This window comes from Urocampus carinirostris, chromosome 12 (genome assembly GCF_059441175.1).
Source record: "Urocampus carinirostris isolate Australia breed hairy pipefish chromosome 12, RoL_Ucar_1.0, whole genome shotgun sequence".
Taxonomy (NCBI): Eukaryota; Metazoa; Chordata; class Actinopteri; order Syngnathiformes; family Syngnathidae; genus Urocampus; species Urocampus carinirostris.
The window spans coordinates 37,018,903-37,034,661 of NC_142360.1; the positions used below are offsets into that span (position 1 = coordinate 37,018,903).

Below are 15,759 nucleotides of genomic sequence, written 5' to 3' on the forward strand. Positions count from 1 at the left end.
TATCAGGTCCTTTGAGGACAGCGAGTACGCATATGTGGCCCTCCACCACCGTCCTTTGGAAATCTTTATTCTTAGTATATGGTACTGGTAAGTAATCTGACTCTGCAAGTCACTGCTCCCCGATTTATGTTGCCTTCATAGGGTGATATTCCTTGTACATGACACGGTAAAACCCAGCTGCCAATTGTCGACCTTTAAAGGTAGAATAAAAACCATAGTAAGAGGACAGGACAGTGTGAAAAAATATATTTTGTGGCAGCAGATGAGGGGTGGTAGGTACACTGCTTTGTCCCCCAGGTTCCTGTGATATTTTTTCAGCCCCCTCACTATGGCGTTTCCTCACTGTGTGACACGAACAATAAAGTATTTCTTGTGCCCAAAAACTTGGTTTCTTTGTGAAGTTCTGTCTCTAAGATGCCCGTCTACTACAGTTGTGGCATTTTATTGGTTTGCGTCACTGCTTCATAAAGATGTCAGTATGCTATTGACTTGAACTGCCTTCCAAGATGCTCACTTTCGCTCACTTCCCAATCTATGTGCCATGTAAAAACTTTGTCAACTTACTGCGATATAATACAGTACTTTGGTACGGTAGTTAATCGCTATGGGTCCAGAAACCTGCTGTAATGCTAAACGGAGAAGCAAAAATATAATGCCCAGGCTAACAAAGCTGATGATGAAATAAAAAGGCACATGAAAATCCTCGAAAGTCGGACATTCATCAAGAGGTAATTGAAGCAAGAAAGTCATCTGAGGGCATGACAATCCTCGCAAGTTCAAGATTTAAAATCAGTGTCATTTTCAAACAGTCTATCGTCTACTCCCCCCTTTCCATCCACCTGCTATTCCACTCGACCAGGTCATGTCACACCTAAAAAGTTAAATTTCATTTTTCCTGTATCCCATTCTCAAGGTTTCTTCATTTTCCTCATGATGAGGTTTTTGAGTTTTTCCTTGCCCTCATGTCGGTTCTAGATCTGGGAATAGTGTTATAAGTATGTGGTCTGTGCAGCCCTTTGAGACTCCTCGTGGGCGTCCGCATACTTACTTGTACTGCTATTCAATCATACGCACATATATTTCATGTAAGTAGTAATTACCATGTTACATTTTGTAAGCAATCTTAGGTATGTATATATAATTTAATGGAGTAGCAGGGGTTTGGAAAGCATTAGCAAACGATCACAGGTTTCCATCAACCGCCATATAACAATTTCCCCTCAGAGTGGATTAATTTGTTTTTGCATGAATTTAAAATGCAAATAATGTGTCTCATCACATTGCAACCATCCAGAAGAAAACTTGAGGAATGGTACTAGAATTATGAACTAAACAATCTTACTACGCAAGGCTTAGCCAACTAACCTGGAATTTTCTCCTATTTTTGCATATCACGTTATGCTAAAGATCTCGAGACCAACCGGCTCATTAGTGAAAAAAAACGTGCGCTGAGGCAGAAGTTGCCAAAGTTCAAAACGCCATTTAAAAACAACAACAAAAAAAGCCAACTGGAAATTACAGGCAAACGTTGCAAAATCGTTGCGCTGCAATTACTTTATCCTTTGCGTCTAAATCCTAAAGCGTGTGATCAAGAGTCGTCTTGAGCTCCCGGCGTCTGTCTAATTGGCTCACTTGTTGCTTATAAAATAACCGGGAGTGGGGGAGGCGAGCTCTGGCGTGTGCTGTCGTAATGAGAGCGCGAGCAGCTGACAGTCACGTCCCAAACAGGAAGCATCAAAATGCCTCGCTCGTCTCGCTATTTGATGAAAGCTGCCGAGCGTCGGACGTCATCGCGAAAACAGTTTATATCACTCACACGCTCTCTCAATCCTTCCCCCTTGATGCTACCGAGAGGCACCTGCATACATGCTTTAAACCAGGGGTGTCAAACTCATTTTAACTCGGGGGCCACGCGATAGAACAAATATTCTCTCAGGGGCCGGACTACTAGATTAGAGAGGAATAAATAAGATAAAGACAGGGAGAGAAAACGAGAGAGGGTGGGACAAAGAAAGGGAGAAAGAGAGTGAGAATATGAGAAACAAAAGTGATAAAAAGAAATGGTGAGAGAAGAAAGAGATAAATAAAGATATCCAAATAGAACAATTAAAAGAGAAAGGGAGAAGGAGAGAAAAGAGGAGAAAGAGAGAAGAGGAAAGCAAGAGAGAGAAAAGAGAAAGGAAAAAAGGAAGAGAGCAAAAGAAGGTAAAAACACTCTGAGAAAGAGACAAAGTGGAACAAATAAAGAGAAAAAGAGAGTGAAAGAGAATGAGAGGAAAAGGGATGAAAAGAGAGAAAGAAATACAAGTACATTTATGGGAGGCACCTGGCTTTGGCAACATCAAGTGGATACATTTCAATCTGCAGCTCGTTTTTCTCTTGCGCTTCCCTCAGCGTTGTCTCGCGGGCCGGATTCAATCCCTTAGTGGGCCTGATCCGGCCCGCGGGCCGCCTGTTTGACACCCCTGCTTGAAACTAAGACGTGACGCAACAAACCCATAACGTACAGTGTCTAGCGAATAATTTAAAACGGGTAAAAAAAAAAAAGGGGGGAAAAAAAAGAAAAGTAGGTGTTGTAAAAATATTGGCCCCCTGTTCTCTCAGCTCAGCTAACTGAATCCACCTGACGATTTCTGAATGATCCAATGTCGACCTAAATAACTAATACTGAGTCTCAGTTAAAATGCACCTGCTCTGTGATGGTCTCAGAGGTCTGTGAAAAGAGAAACTAGCATTACCTCAAAAACACCATACCCACTGTTAAACATGGTTGTGGTAGCATCATGCTCTGGGATTGCTATTCTTCTGAGGGACTAGAAAGATCATTAGTTGGTGGGAAGATGGATGGAGCCAAATACAAGGCGACAGCAGGGCTAAGAATCAAATGGAATGAACCATTTAAAGGCAGTGGAGTATTTCCGACGCTGCGTACACATTTTTTGTTTTACCTTTTTTATTTTAATAATATTCAAGCCTTTACTGTCCTTTAAGGAAAGAGTGTTTTAAAAGTGTGTTTTAAAAATGCTTAAGCACCCCTAAAAGTTCAGTGGTTATGCCTGTGGTTTTGTCTAGGTTTGACGTTAGATATTTATCTCAATGCTATCAATGTAGAAAGAGTATTTAACTTTCTATTCAACTTAGTTACGAGCATATTAATTACGAGCAAAATGCATATTAATATTTTCAACAATGATTAAATTTACTTAATAGATCACCTGTTTTTTTTCTTGACAGCTAGGGAAGGAAGGGTAACGGAAAATTATATGAAATACATTCTAAAAACAAAAAGATCTACTAACATTGCTAATCATGTGAATTAAACTTTAAAGTGACAGTGTGTCTTAATTGGCGGCTCCTGGTGGTAAAAAAAAAAACATTTGAAAAAAAAAAAATATTGTTATGAAGAATAAGCAAAACTGTATCAACTAGTGCGTGAACATGCATTTTTTTTTAAATACTGGGTGGTCAAGAAATTAGCATTTATTCAACATAAGGTGATCCTCACCTTATTTGCGGCCATCTTGTTGCCAAGGCTACCCTCCAAAAACTTTTCTTCTTTCATTTGCACATAATTTTCATGATTTCCTTTTCCAAAAATATAAAATACAAAAAAGTAAAAAATGTTCCTGTCCAAGTATTATTTTTGTCATTTTTCTTTCCTTTTTTGTTTCTATTTTCCTTTTCCTTTTTTCATTTTTTCACTTTTTCTTCATTCTTCTTTTCCTTACTTTTATATCTTACTTTTTCTTTCTTCCCGAAAAGCCTAGGCAAAGAAGTGAGGAAAGGTTGTGTTGTTGCGTCTCTGTAGTTTGTATTTTTTCTGGTGCTTCCTCACACTCATTTTCGTTTTCATTTTCATTTTCAGAAAAACAAAACCATTCAGAACAATCTTGTGGTCCAATATTACACACTGCAGCATTAAATATAAGTTCAAACGTTTTCCATTTGTATGATCACATATTCAAAAAGCAACGAAACATCAGCAAGACGCCAACTATCCCCAGCAATTTATATTTGGTGCTTATCAGCGTTTAGCGGCGCAAACATTGTATGAGCAGATAAAACCTTCGTCTCTGACCGACCAGGTTTTTCCTGTCAAATATTTATAGAGGCTGAAATGCTAGAAGGCAAACCTGCGGGCAAGCAGACGCAGCTTCTGCAAGTGGCGACTCTTTCGGACGATTAAACCGTCTGTGTCAGTCGTTTTTCATTCAATCCGACATCGGGATTAAGGAAGGTCCCATCGAGGTTGCATTGACTGAAAAATATCCGATTGAAACCTGGTCCCATTTGTCTGCAGTGTAAACCTTGCCTTAGCATGGAAATTTGCCCAACAATACGGTTGTAAAAAAAAAGTTATTTGAAAACTGGAAACGGCTCAATCGTTTTGATCTATGTACACAGAATGCAGAGAGATTAACATTTTGAGCCAAACCGAAAATGTGAATTCATTGGCTGCAGTCCCAACTGAACCAGCCACCAAAAAACATTAAAAGGTATCTTGACCTGACTTGCCAAGAAGGCAGAATATAAAGTGATAAATAACCAGTGTTGGGAATAAAGCTGCTATAAAAAACAATTACGTAACTGTTATTTTTTCAGTAATGGAGAAATCTACCTTTTTTTTTTCCCCGCCGTTACCGACAATGAAATGCTGTGTATTTCGTTGGCTGCAGAACGCCAACTGCAGCGTGCGGTTTTCCTCAGGGTTGTTTACGTCACGTACTTCTCATCATAGGCACCGCCGCGAGCGGAAGCCTTTCCAGCAGCTCTGTGTTATTTCGCTCTTTTTGTGATTTATTGTTTTAAGTGTCTGCGTCTATCTTTGGTGTTTTTTGTCCCGTTTGACAACTATACTTTGGGTTACTTTCTATCCTATCGTTATAGGTTTTAACGCACAAAAATGCGTTTATTCGAGGAATCAACTCCTTGCCCTGAAGAATTCTCGTGCCGGCGTGATGAGGAGGCCCTATCGTGGATGCAAAGCCGGAGCTAAGGCTAAGCGGCTAGCGGTGTTATAAGCCTTCCGTACCCTCCGTAATCATGATAAACGTCAACTCTCTACCAAATAAGACCAACGAACTGGCTGTGCTGGTGAAAAACATCAAAGCGCACAGGGAGTGCAGTTTGCTGTGTTTTACGGAAACGTGGCTCACGTCTTAGCATCCTGGACGCTAACGTGGAGCTACCCGGCTTCGGCGCTGTTAGGACAGATAGAGACACAAAAGCCTGCGGGAAGCGGAGAGGAGGCGGACTCGCTATCTACGTGAACACGAGGTGGCACAAAGATTTCCATCTGCTGCGGGGACGTCGAACTTTTGGCCTAGCGTGTGGCGTCATCCACTCCGCTGCTGCTAAACTACAACACAGCACCCCGAGGCCATCCTGTTAATCTGTTAATAAACAACAAAATGATAATGCTGGAATCGTGAATTTACGTACGAGGATGAATAATCTATCTATCCATCTATCTATTTTCGTCACCAGTGAAAATAGCGAATACCGTATCGTGATTAGGAAAAAGGTATTTACTAACACTGCGACAGAAAAGGCAAATGAGGGCTGAGTCATTGGTGGATGCTGGGGCAATCGCCTCATATCATTCCTCTAAAAGTCTCTAAAAGCCAGTTTTCGTAAGTAAAGGAAGGGAGCCGGCATCCCACCAATCAACAGCTGGTTTATTTTGAGACGCGTATTTTCTCTTAAGATTAATCAATATGCATTTTGGGGGATTCTGTGTGGTTGTCTGTTGACTTTAAATTTGTTGAGGGTCAAAAAGGTAAACATTGTTTTGCATTTTATCTTTTTCTTGTAAATTCATAAATATTTTGATTTTATTTCCTGTTTTTCAGTGTTAAAGTGTTTCTATAAAAACGTAAAGTTCATTTTTTTTCTTTTATCTCTTTTCCTTTTATTTAATTTATTAAACTCACTTGATATCGTGGACTGCGGATTTTTATTTTTATTACATTGTTTACTGTTTATATTTGTTGAACGTCAAGGAGTAGAATAAATCTGTTGCCGGTAAGGTGCAATAAATATTACAAGCTATTATAACACAATCACCTGCTTGTTCTTCTCTATTCAACTGACTCGAATACTGCTCAGCCGTTTCGAAGGATTTGATATACAAAATTTTCTTTCAAAGTAATTGACATCATTATTTTCCCTGGTAACTAGTTAGTATTATTACAGATCAATTCAATTACTAACTGTTACTTTTTGGAAGTCGTGAGTAACTAACAAATTACCGTAAATTCCGGACTACAGAGCGCACCTGTTTATAAGCCACACCCACCGGTTTTTGAGTGATTTGGCACTTTTGTACTTGCACAAACCGCACCCATGTATAAGCCGCGGGCGCCCGCAGTAAAGCTTGCGACAAGGTCACATGTTTAACCGGGCCAGGCTGTAAGTTCCACAATTGTAACTTCATAGATAGCTCACGATTCCAGAACCACAGTTGACAACACAAATAGAAAATGATACCCGTAGTTAAAGTATAATGCAGACTTGTAAAGTCGGGATCCCGTTGAAAGTATTCCAAGGAATACCAAATTTCCAAAGTTTAGGGTGGGAAAAATATATATCCACTATTGTCTGCTGCGACAACAGACAGATCTACCGGTAACTCAGCTTTACCACATTTCCCATCAGCCGGCGTTTGCTCCGCCCCTTATTTTTGATTCGTCCGTAGAACACATAACAGAATAAATCTCTAAAATAAATACATTACAAAAATATACAGTTGCAAATACATATTATACATGGTTACACTGAGAGAGTCTTCAAAGCTTTAATAATAATAATATAACTTTCATCCCAAACCGTGCCTTTGAAAGGTACCAACACGCTAGTAGGATCACGCTCGCAATGTATCAAACACACCTGTGAAGAAAAAGCTTCCCATAAATGTGAAATTCACGGTAGATCGTCTTCAACCTCCTCCTCATAACTATCGCTATCAAGGGCATCGTTCTCAGTATCGGAACGTACCTTAACTTTACAGAAAATATGTGCTAAAACAGAGATTGCTGTCTTTCTTTGCGCACATATTTTACTGGTCTTAATCTTACCTTTTAAACTCCTGCCAATTCCATAAATTAGCCGCTTCACTGAATAAGCCGCAGGGCTGAACATTTGGGAAAAAAGTAGCGGCTTATAGTCCGGAAGTTACGGTACTTTTTGAAGGTAACGTGCCCAAAATTGTACACAGCTGACGGGCATTTTACTAACTGCTCATTTTAAATACGTTTAGTAAATTCTCATAAAACAAAAAAATGCATTTACGGTAGGTGCGTAAGAAAGTCCCGTCAGACAACAAACAGATGAAGTAAAACTGAAGTGCAAATAACACATGAAAGTTCCTTGTACTTTAGTACTTTTTTCAAGTGTGCCGTAACGCTTGAAAAATAAATAGCTTGTAGCCTAGTGCACTGAACAGTCCCTTTATGACTAGATATTTTAATGGGATTCGGATTTTAATGGACAGGAGAGTCAGTAGTGACAAGAAAACCGGAGTAGGGGGGAATTTATTGAGATGGTGCGGTTGTTGGAGCAACACTAACGAGTCACACTCGAAATAAAATAATACAATTCCATTGAATTCTCAATGTACGTAGCTTAGTGTGAAACATTTGACTTCTGGGACCAACCGACTGCAAGTCAAACGAATGACAACTGCACACAGTTAGCTCTGTATTTTTAGCAGGTAAACATTAGCCAAAGTCCGACTAGCAGCTATCAAAAACGTGGAAGTAGAAGGACACAAGCTTTTGAGACTATCTTGCCGGTAAACAGTCGGAGGAGTTCCTGGAATCCGTATACTTTTCGGTTTTATTTTCTTTTTCAGTTGAAACCTAAAAATACTGTGTGTCAGGCACTCATAATTTTTTTCCTCTGTAAAATTCAGTAGAAAAATTAATACAAATTACAGTCTTTGGAATGTGGAAAGTTACATTGATAAGAGCTCACCTGTTCTAATGTATACAGTATTAAAAGCATGAATGGTATACGGGAACTAATTTTACTCTTAAGTCAAGGAAATTTCACTTCCTTGAATGGAGATATCTTAATTGAGAAGCAAGGGTTTGAGTTATGAAAAAATGTTTTTTTTCCTAATGAATGCTTTCTTTTGATATAGCATATGCCTATGTAACTACAAATATGTGTCCACACATCAAAGATGCCCAACTTCCTAGTGTTGCTTCCTGTATTTATTCATCACATCCACTACACAGCATTATATCCAGACAGAAGAGCAGCTTCAGCGACAGACTGCTGTCACTGTCTTGTACCACGGACAGACTGAAGAGATATTTTCTTCCTCATGCCATGAGGCTCTTTAACTCCACCCGGCAGAGTAAAGGCCCACATTAAACCAAACCCCCTACATTGCATATTACCGAATTTTATTGCAATGTGTATTCTGTGTAACACTATCTAGATACTCTATATAACACGCTACAAAGGGTATTAGCACGTCACATTGGGTATTTGTATATTGTATTCTTTTTGCTTTATTATTGTATTGTTCTCAGCGCAGGGATTCTGCTGGAAATGTGAATTTCCCTGCGGGAATGAATAAAGTATCTATTTGGCAAATGAGCATGTATAAGCTACCTTATATGGCGAGTAGGCGAAGTGAAGCAGTGTGTTGAGAGTTTCAAGATATGGACTTAATAATAAGAGGCAGTTAACTCTTCAACACAACTTATCCCTATCAGAAAAAGATGACAAAGTTCCATCGTCATTGTCTGGCCAGAGAGGGAAAACGTTTCGTGCACGTCTGTGGAAACAGGGCTGCCTGAGGGAACGCGATCACCATGATGACAGGTCATGTGATCAGACATCGGGCGCTGAGAATTTCATGCAAAGTTAATACACCAGTTCCGTGTTCTTGCAAAAAAAAAAAATGAACGGTGGTCGGGAACTTATTTAACTCTTAAGTCAGGGCATAATTAAAGAAGGTTCGGAACAAAATTTAAAGAATTAGTTCCTCTTTAAATACGAACTTTTTAATTTAGATCAGAGTTTAAGAGAAATAAAAGTGGTTGGGAAGACACTGAACTCCTATTTAATTTTCTTTCAATGGGAATACTTTGAGATATGAGTATTTGATTTATGAGGGGAGGTCTGGAACTAATTCAACTCTTAAGTCAAAGAAATTCCACTTCTTTCAATTGAGATATTTTAATTGAGATACTGTACAAGTGTTTTCAGTGAGGTGGGGCAGTTGGGGCATAATTGAACTGCAAGTTTGAAACCTATTTAAAGGAAATTCGGTTTCTTTCAATGGGAATATTCGAATTGATATACGAGTATATGAGTTGTATGGGGTGATTCCAGGTCTTTCAATTTAAGTTAAGTACAGTGGTCGAGAACTAATCTGACTCTTAACTCAATGTATAATTAAAAAAGGTTCGGAACGGATACAAAGGATAATTTAACTCAGGTCAAGCTATAACTTGAAATAAAGAAGGTTCATAACGGATTTAACTATTTAAACTCTTTAGTCAAGGCATAACTAAACTGAAGACGGTTCTGAACAGATTTAAAGGAAATTCCCCTTTCTTTTAACGGGCATATTTTAATCAAGCTATGGGTATTTGAGTTATGTAGGGTGGTCAAGAACTAGTTTAAGTCGTAAGTCAGGGCACAAATGAACTGAAGAGGTTTTGGAACTGATTTCAAGGAAATTCCGCTTTTTTTAAAGGGGATGTTTAAATTGAGGTACAAGTACTTGAGTTATGTGGGGTGGTCGGAAACTAATTTAAGGTAATTTCACTTATTTCAAAGGAGGTATTCGAAATGAAATAAGAGTATTTGAGTTTTTAATGGTGGTCAGGAACGGTTTTAACTCTTAAAGAGATTACTAAAAGGCACAGAACGTGTAATGTTCCTCCCCACAATTATGCAGATGTTTCAAAATATTCCACGCGCCATGGATCTAGAATTCTCAAAGTAGACAGTTTGATCTTCTATCCCCTAGAGCTATGACATCACCGGAAGACAACAAAGACCAAAACAATGGCGGGTCCCATTGAAAAACCGACGGCAATTGTAGCAAAAAGCGAAATAGCGCTCATTTTTGCTTGGAGTAATTGGAAGTTTGAGTTCTGTGTCGCTGGAGGACTTCTGACTCTTTTGTCCAAGCAGTGTGCTTTGTGCGGTAAGTTTACCTGCCGTTTTGTAAAGTGTGCATTCCTATTTTGTCTTTGCTTCCTTTTTTAGGCATGTGTGACTTTTTCTTTCGTGTTTTTGGCCTCATGTGTTGCAATTGATATAATATTGTCCAATAGCTTCCCGTTAGCGTGCGGGCTCCCGAAGGCTTCCAGTTTTGAGTAGTCTAGCTTAGCCCGGTTAGCTGGCTTGCCTGCCGAGCTCATTGTTATTTCTCTCGTTTTCTTTGTCATTGGCTTGCGGTTATCCTGGCTGCTGACTGCATGTTCTCGTTCAGCCAGGCTCCTGTTTTTTGGCCTGCCGTGTACCAACTGGTTTAGCCCCCGTTTGCCAGTTCACCCCATTTTGGCTGATCGCCATCTGTAACATTGCTTCACCCACCTGCGACACATCACCCAGGCATTCTCCATAAGAACTACAAAAACCTAGCTAAAAGCACTAAAAGCTTTTTCGACTAGTTAACATGTAAACCAATATGGTGACTGGCTTGCTCGGGTGCTTCACATGACGTCAGCGCTCAGGAAGTCAAAGACAGGACAGACAGTCTTAAAAATTCATCATCTCGTAAAGTAATTGGAACGGTATATTATATACATATATTTATATTGAGATCATGCAAAAACGTACTATTCGTTCACATTTTGAATATTTTAGTTTTGGTATCCCTTTAAGTCAAGGCACAACTCATTTAAAGTACAATCAACTTCATTCAATGATACTTAGAGATATGAGTACTTGTGTTATGTGAGGTGGTTAGGACATAACTAAAACTTAAAAAGGTTTGGAACTGATTTAAAGAGTATAAATCTTATATCTAATGGGATGATTTAATTGAAAACAAGTGTTTGAGGTTGTAAAGGATAGTCAATAACCAATTTGAATGTAGATATAAGTGTGAGTTTTGAATTGTTGTTGGTAACAAATTAACTCAAGGAAATTCCGAAGAGTGGTTGGGAGCTAATTTAACTCTTTAGTCAAGGCATAACGAAACTGAAGAATGATTGCAAGTGATTTAAAAGGTAGTTCTGCCTCTTTCAATTGGGATATTTTAAATGAGGCACACGTATTTTAGTTATGAATGGTGGTCGAAACCTAATTGAAGTTTTGAGGAAAAACAAAACTCAACTAAAGAATGTTCGGAAACCATAAGAAAGCTTGATCACATTACCCCGATTTTAGCTAACCTGCATTTACTCCCTGTTGGCTTAAGGTTCTGTTGGTAGTATACAAAATCATGCATGGACTCGCTTCCTCAAAACTTTCAGATTTAGTTTCCCCTTATGTTCAAGTTTGGAGCCTTCGCTCTGAAAATGCTGGTTTACTAGTGATCCCAAGAACCAAGAAGAAATCCGCAGGTTCAAGAGCGTTCTCCATTCGGGCCCTGGTGCTGTGGAATGCTCTGTCCACTGTAATTCGATCTGCAACCTCAGTGGAACTGTTTAAATCTAGGCTTAAAAAACACTTCTATCCTATGACCTATATTTCATGTTGACAATATCTGTGTACCGTTTGTTAATGCTACATCCATTGCAACGTGGTCACCCTTTTGATTTAATATTTTACTTTATTTACTTATTTTAGATTTTTTTTTCTTAATTTTATTGTTTGTTAATGCATGATCCGTTGCAGCCTAGTCATCCTGGAAGGGGATTACCTCACGTGCGGTCCCTTCTCAAGGTTTCTTCATTTACCTCATGTTGAGGTTTTTGAGTTTTTCCTTGCCCTCATGTAGGTTTTACATCAGGGGATGTTGTCATAATAGTCTGTGCTTTGCAATCATCTGTGGTCTGTGCAGCCCTTTGGGACTCCTTGTGATTAAGGGCGTCACAAATAAACATGACTTGACATTTAAAATAAATCAAACTTCTTACATTGGGGATATGCTAACTGAGATACAAGTATTCAAGTTATGTGTGGTAGTCAGGAACTATTTGAACTCTTAAGTCAGGGCATTACTGAACTAAAGATGGTTCAGCTGATTTAAATAAAATTCTGCTTGTTGTAATGGGAATATTTTAATTGAGATGCAAGTATTTTAGTTATGAACTGTGGTCAGTAATTAATTTAACTCTTAAGTAAAGCCATAACTGAACTTTTTTGAACTGGAATATTTTGATTAAGATACAAGTATTTGATTTATGCAAAGTGGTCAGGAACTAACTGAACTCTGAAGTCCACTGAAAGGAAAGTTCGGAAACTATTAGAAGAAAGTCAGGTTCTTTTAATGGGGATATTTTAATTGAGGTACAAGTATGAGTTATGGTCGGGAGGTAATGTAACTCTTTAGTCAAGGCATAAATGAATTAAAGAACTTGTTAAGAGAATTCTGCTTCTTTCAATTGCTATATTTTAAATCAAGAAACAAGTATTTGAGGTTGTGAAGGGTAGCCAAAAACCTATTTAGCTTTTAAGTCAAGGCACAGCATAACTGACTCAGGTTTGGAACTAATTTTAACTAAATTCCGCTTCTACCAATGCTGATATTTTAATTGAGATAAGAGTATGAGTTATGTGGTTAGGTCAGGCACTTAAGTGACAGCATTACTGATCTGAAGGTGGTTTGGAAATGATTTTAAGTAAATTCCACTTCTTTTAATGAGGATATTTGGAGTTATGAGGTAAGAACTAATTCAACTCTTAATTCAAGTCCACTTCTTTCAATTTGGATAGTTCAATTGAGATATAAGTATTTAAGTAGTGTAGGGCAGTTAAGAACTTATTTAACTCTTAAGTCAAGGCATAAATGAACTAAAGAAGGTTCAGAACTGGTTAAAAGGGAATTCTGCTTCTTTCAATTGCTATATTTTAATCGTGATACAAGTATTTGAGGTTGTAAAGGATAGTCGGGAACTTATTTAGCTTTTAAGTCAAGGCCCAGCATAACTGACTCAGGTTTGGAACTGATTTTAACTAAATTCCGCTTCTACTAATGCTGATATTTGAATTGAGATGAGAGTATGAGTTAAGTGACGGCATTACTTTGAGACTCTTCATGATTTAGGGCTATACAAATAAAAATGACTTCACTTGAATCTGAAGGTGGTTTGAAAATGATTTTAAGTAAATTCCACTTCTTTTAATGAGGATATTTTGAGTTGGGAGGTAAGAACTAATTCAACTCTTAATTCAAGTCAGGTACACTTCTTTCAATTTAGATATGATAATTGAGATAAGTATTTAAGTAGTGTAGGGCAGTTAAGAACTTATTTAACTCTTAAGTCAAGGCATTAATGAACTAAAGAAGGTTCAGAACTTAAAGGGGAATTCTGCTACTTTCAATTGCTATATTTTAATTGAGATACAAATATTTGAGGTTGTGAAGGGTAGCCAAAAACCTATTTAGCTTTTAAGTCAAGGCACAGCATAACTGACTCAGGTTTGGAACTGATTTTAACTAAATTCCGCTTCTACTAATGCCGATATTTTAATTGAAATAGGAATAGGAGTTATGTGGGTAGGTCAGGCACTTAAATGACGGCATTACTGATCTGAAGGTGGTTTGGAAATGATTTTAAGTAAATTCCACTTCTTTTAATGAGGATATTTTGAGTTATGAAGGTAAGAACTAATTCAACTCTTAATTCAAGTCCACTTATTTCAATTTGGATATAATTGAGATAAGTATTTAATTAGTGTAGGGTAGTTAAGAACTTATAACTCTTAACTTAAGGCATAAATTAACTAAAGAAGGTTCAGAACTGGTTAAAGGGGAATTCTGCTTCTTTCAATTGCTCTATCTTAATCAAGATACAAGTATTTGAGGTTGTGAAGGTAGGTCAGGCACTTAAGTGACGACATTACTGATCTGAAGGTGGTTTGGAAATGATTTTAAGTAAATTCCACTTCTTTTAATGAGGATATTTTGAGTTATGAGCTGGGAACTAATTCAACTCTTAATTCAAGTCAAGTACACTTCCTTTCAATTTAGATATGATAATCGAGATAAGTATTTAAGTAGTGTAGGGCATTTAAGAATTTATTTAACTCTTCTGTCAAGGCATAAATGAACTAAGAAGGTTCAAAACTGGTTAAAAGGGAATTCTGCTTCTTTCAATTGCTATATTTTAATCGACATACAAGTATTTGAGGTTGTGAAGGTAGGTCAGGCACTTAAGTGACGGCATTACTGATCTGAAGGTGGTTTGGAAATGATTTTAAGTAATTTCCACTTCTTTTAATGAGGATATTTGGAGTTATGAGGAAAGAACTTATTCAACTCTTAATTCAAGTCAAGTCTACTTCTTTCAATTTGGATATTATAATAGAGATACAAGTAATTAAGTAGTGTAGGGCATTTAAGAACTTATTTAACTCTTATGTCAAGGCAGAAGTGAACTATTTAGTACCTGTCGTACGGTTTAATGAACAAGCTGCCACTTGCTAACTTTACCTTTTCTTTCTTTTTAACCAGACTTCTAAAACTTTCTAGGACAGAGTTTGGACTGAAATACGACATTTCACCATGGAAGGGGGAAATATAATCTAAAAACCGAATTTCCCTGGCTGGTTTCAGACTCAAATCAGGGTGTCGCTTGGTTGAAGTAGCTAGCCGCCTCGACTGGGAGTGAGAACCGGCGGGGGCCGCTTAGCTCCCCCTAGTGTAGCCGCCTGTGGGGGCTCCAGAGGCGGGTTAGCGAGTTGGTGTGGACGGACCCCCCTCCCTCCACACTCAGGCTTGACTAGCACCAACCACCGCCGCCTGTCAGAGCCCTCGCGGGGACACTTTCAACACCCTCCTCCTCCCACCCGAGGAAAGGGCAGCCCGGGAGTTGCTCTTACCTTGCCGCCTCGGTAACCCTCGAAGGCCCTGAGCGCGCTGTCAGTGAGTTTGACGTGGAAGACGGAGACATTGTTGCCGTTGCTCACTCTTCCGCAGGACAGCCCGTAGCTCCGCTCCTCTTTCAGCGCCGCCATCTTGGCTGCCCTTCTGCTCGCACACACGCGCGCGCGGGCACGCTGGAGGCAAGCACGCGGGCACTCGTGCACGCGCACGCAAGCCTTGCCGTAAAGCTTTCCCGTTTCTTTGGAATCGCGTAGTCAAATACTGTCGTCACTTGATGACGTCACTGGACTTTTTTTTAATGGACACGCCCACATACAAGCGCGTCAATGGTTGCCTTGTATGTTAGTTTTTGAATATTGATTGTGAAATTGTTCAAACCTCATATTGTTAGAATATGAGGTGTATTTTATCTAAATGTGTCTATTTTTAAAAAAATATTTACGTAATAAAAATACCAGATACTGTAAAAATAATTAAATTGTGAATGTATTTAATTGCTGTTAAAAGTCAAGTCAAGTCATTTTTATTTGTATAGCCCTTAATCACAATTAGTCTCTGAGGGCTTCACAAGTTATGACATATAAGAAGTTTAGGTTATTCGTATGCTATAGAGTAAAAGTGAGTTTTAAGCTTAGATTTAAACATTTCCACCAAGGTTGCAGATCGGATCTCAGGGGGAAGAGCATTCCACAACACCGGTGCCCGGATGGAGAACGCTCTCGAACCAGCGGAACACTTCTTGAATCTTGGGATCACCAGAAGACCGGCGCTCTCGGAACGAAGGCTTCGGGCCG

General features: G+C 38.8%; 1 protein-coding gene across 1 annotated transcript in view; it reads right to left on the bottom strand.

The window, feature by feature from the left end:
• ell (elongation factor RNA polymerase II) overlaps positions 1-15,194 on the bottom strand; it is a 65,318-nt gene extending 50,124 nt beyond the window's left edge. The window contains exon 1 of the mRNA XM_088349119.1: positions 14,962-15,194. Within this exon, the coding sequence (XP_088205245.1) occupies positions 14,962-15,096 (135 nt within the window). The 5' untranslated portion in view covers positions 15,097-15,194. The remainder of the gene's footprint in view (positions 1-14,961) is intronic.
• Positions 15,195-15,759: the final 565 nt, after the last annotated feature.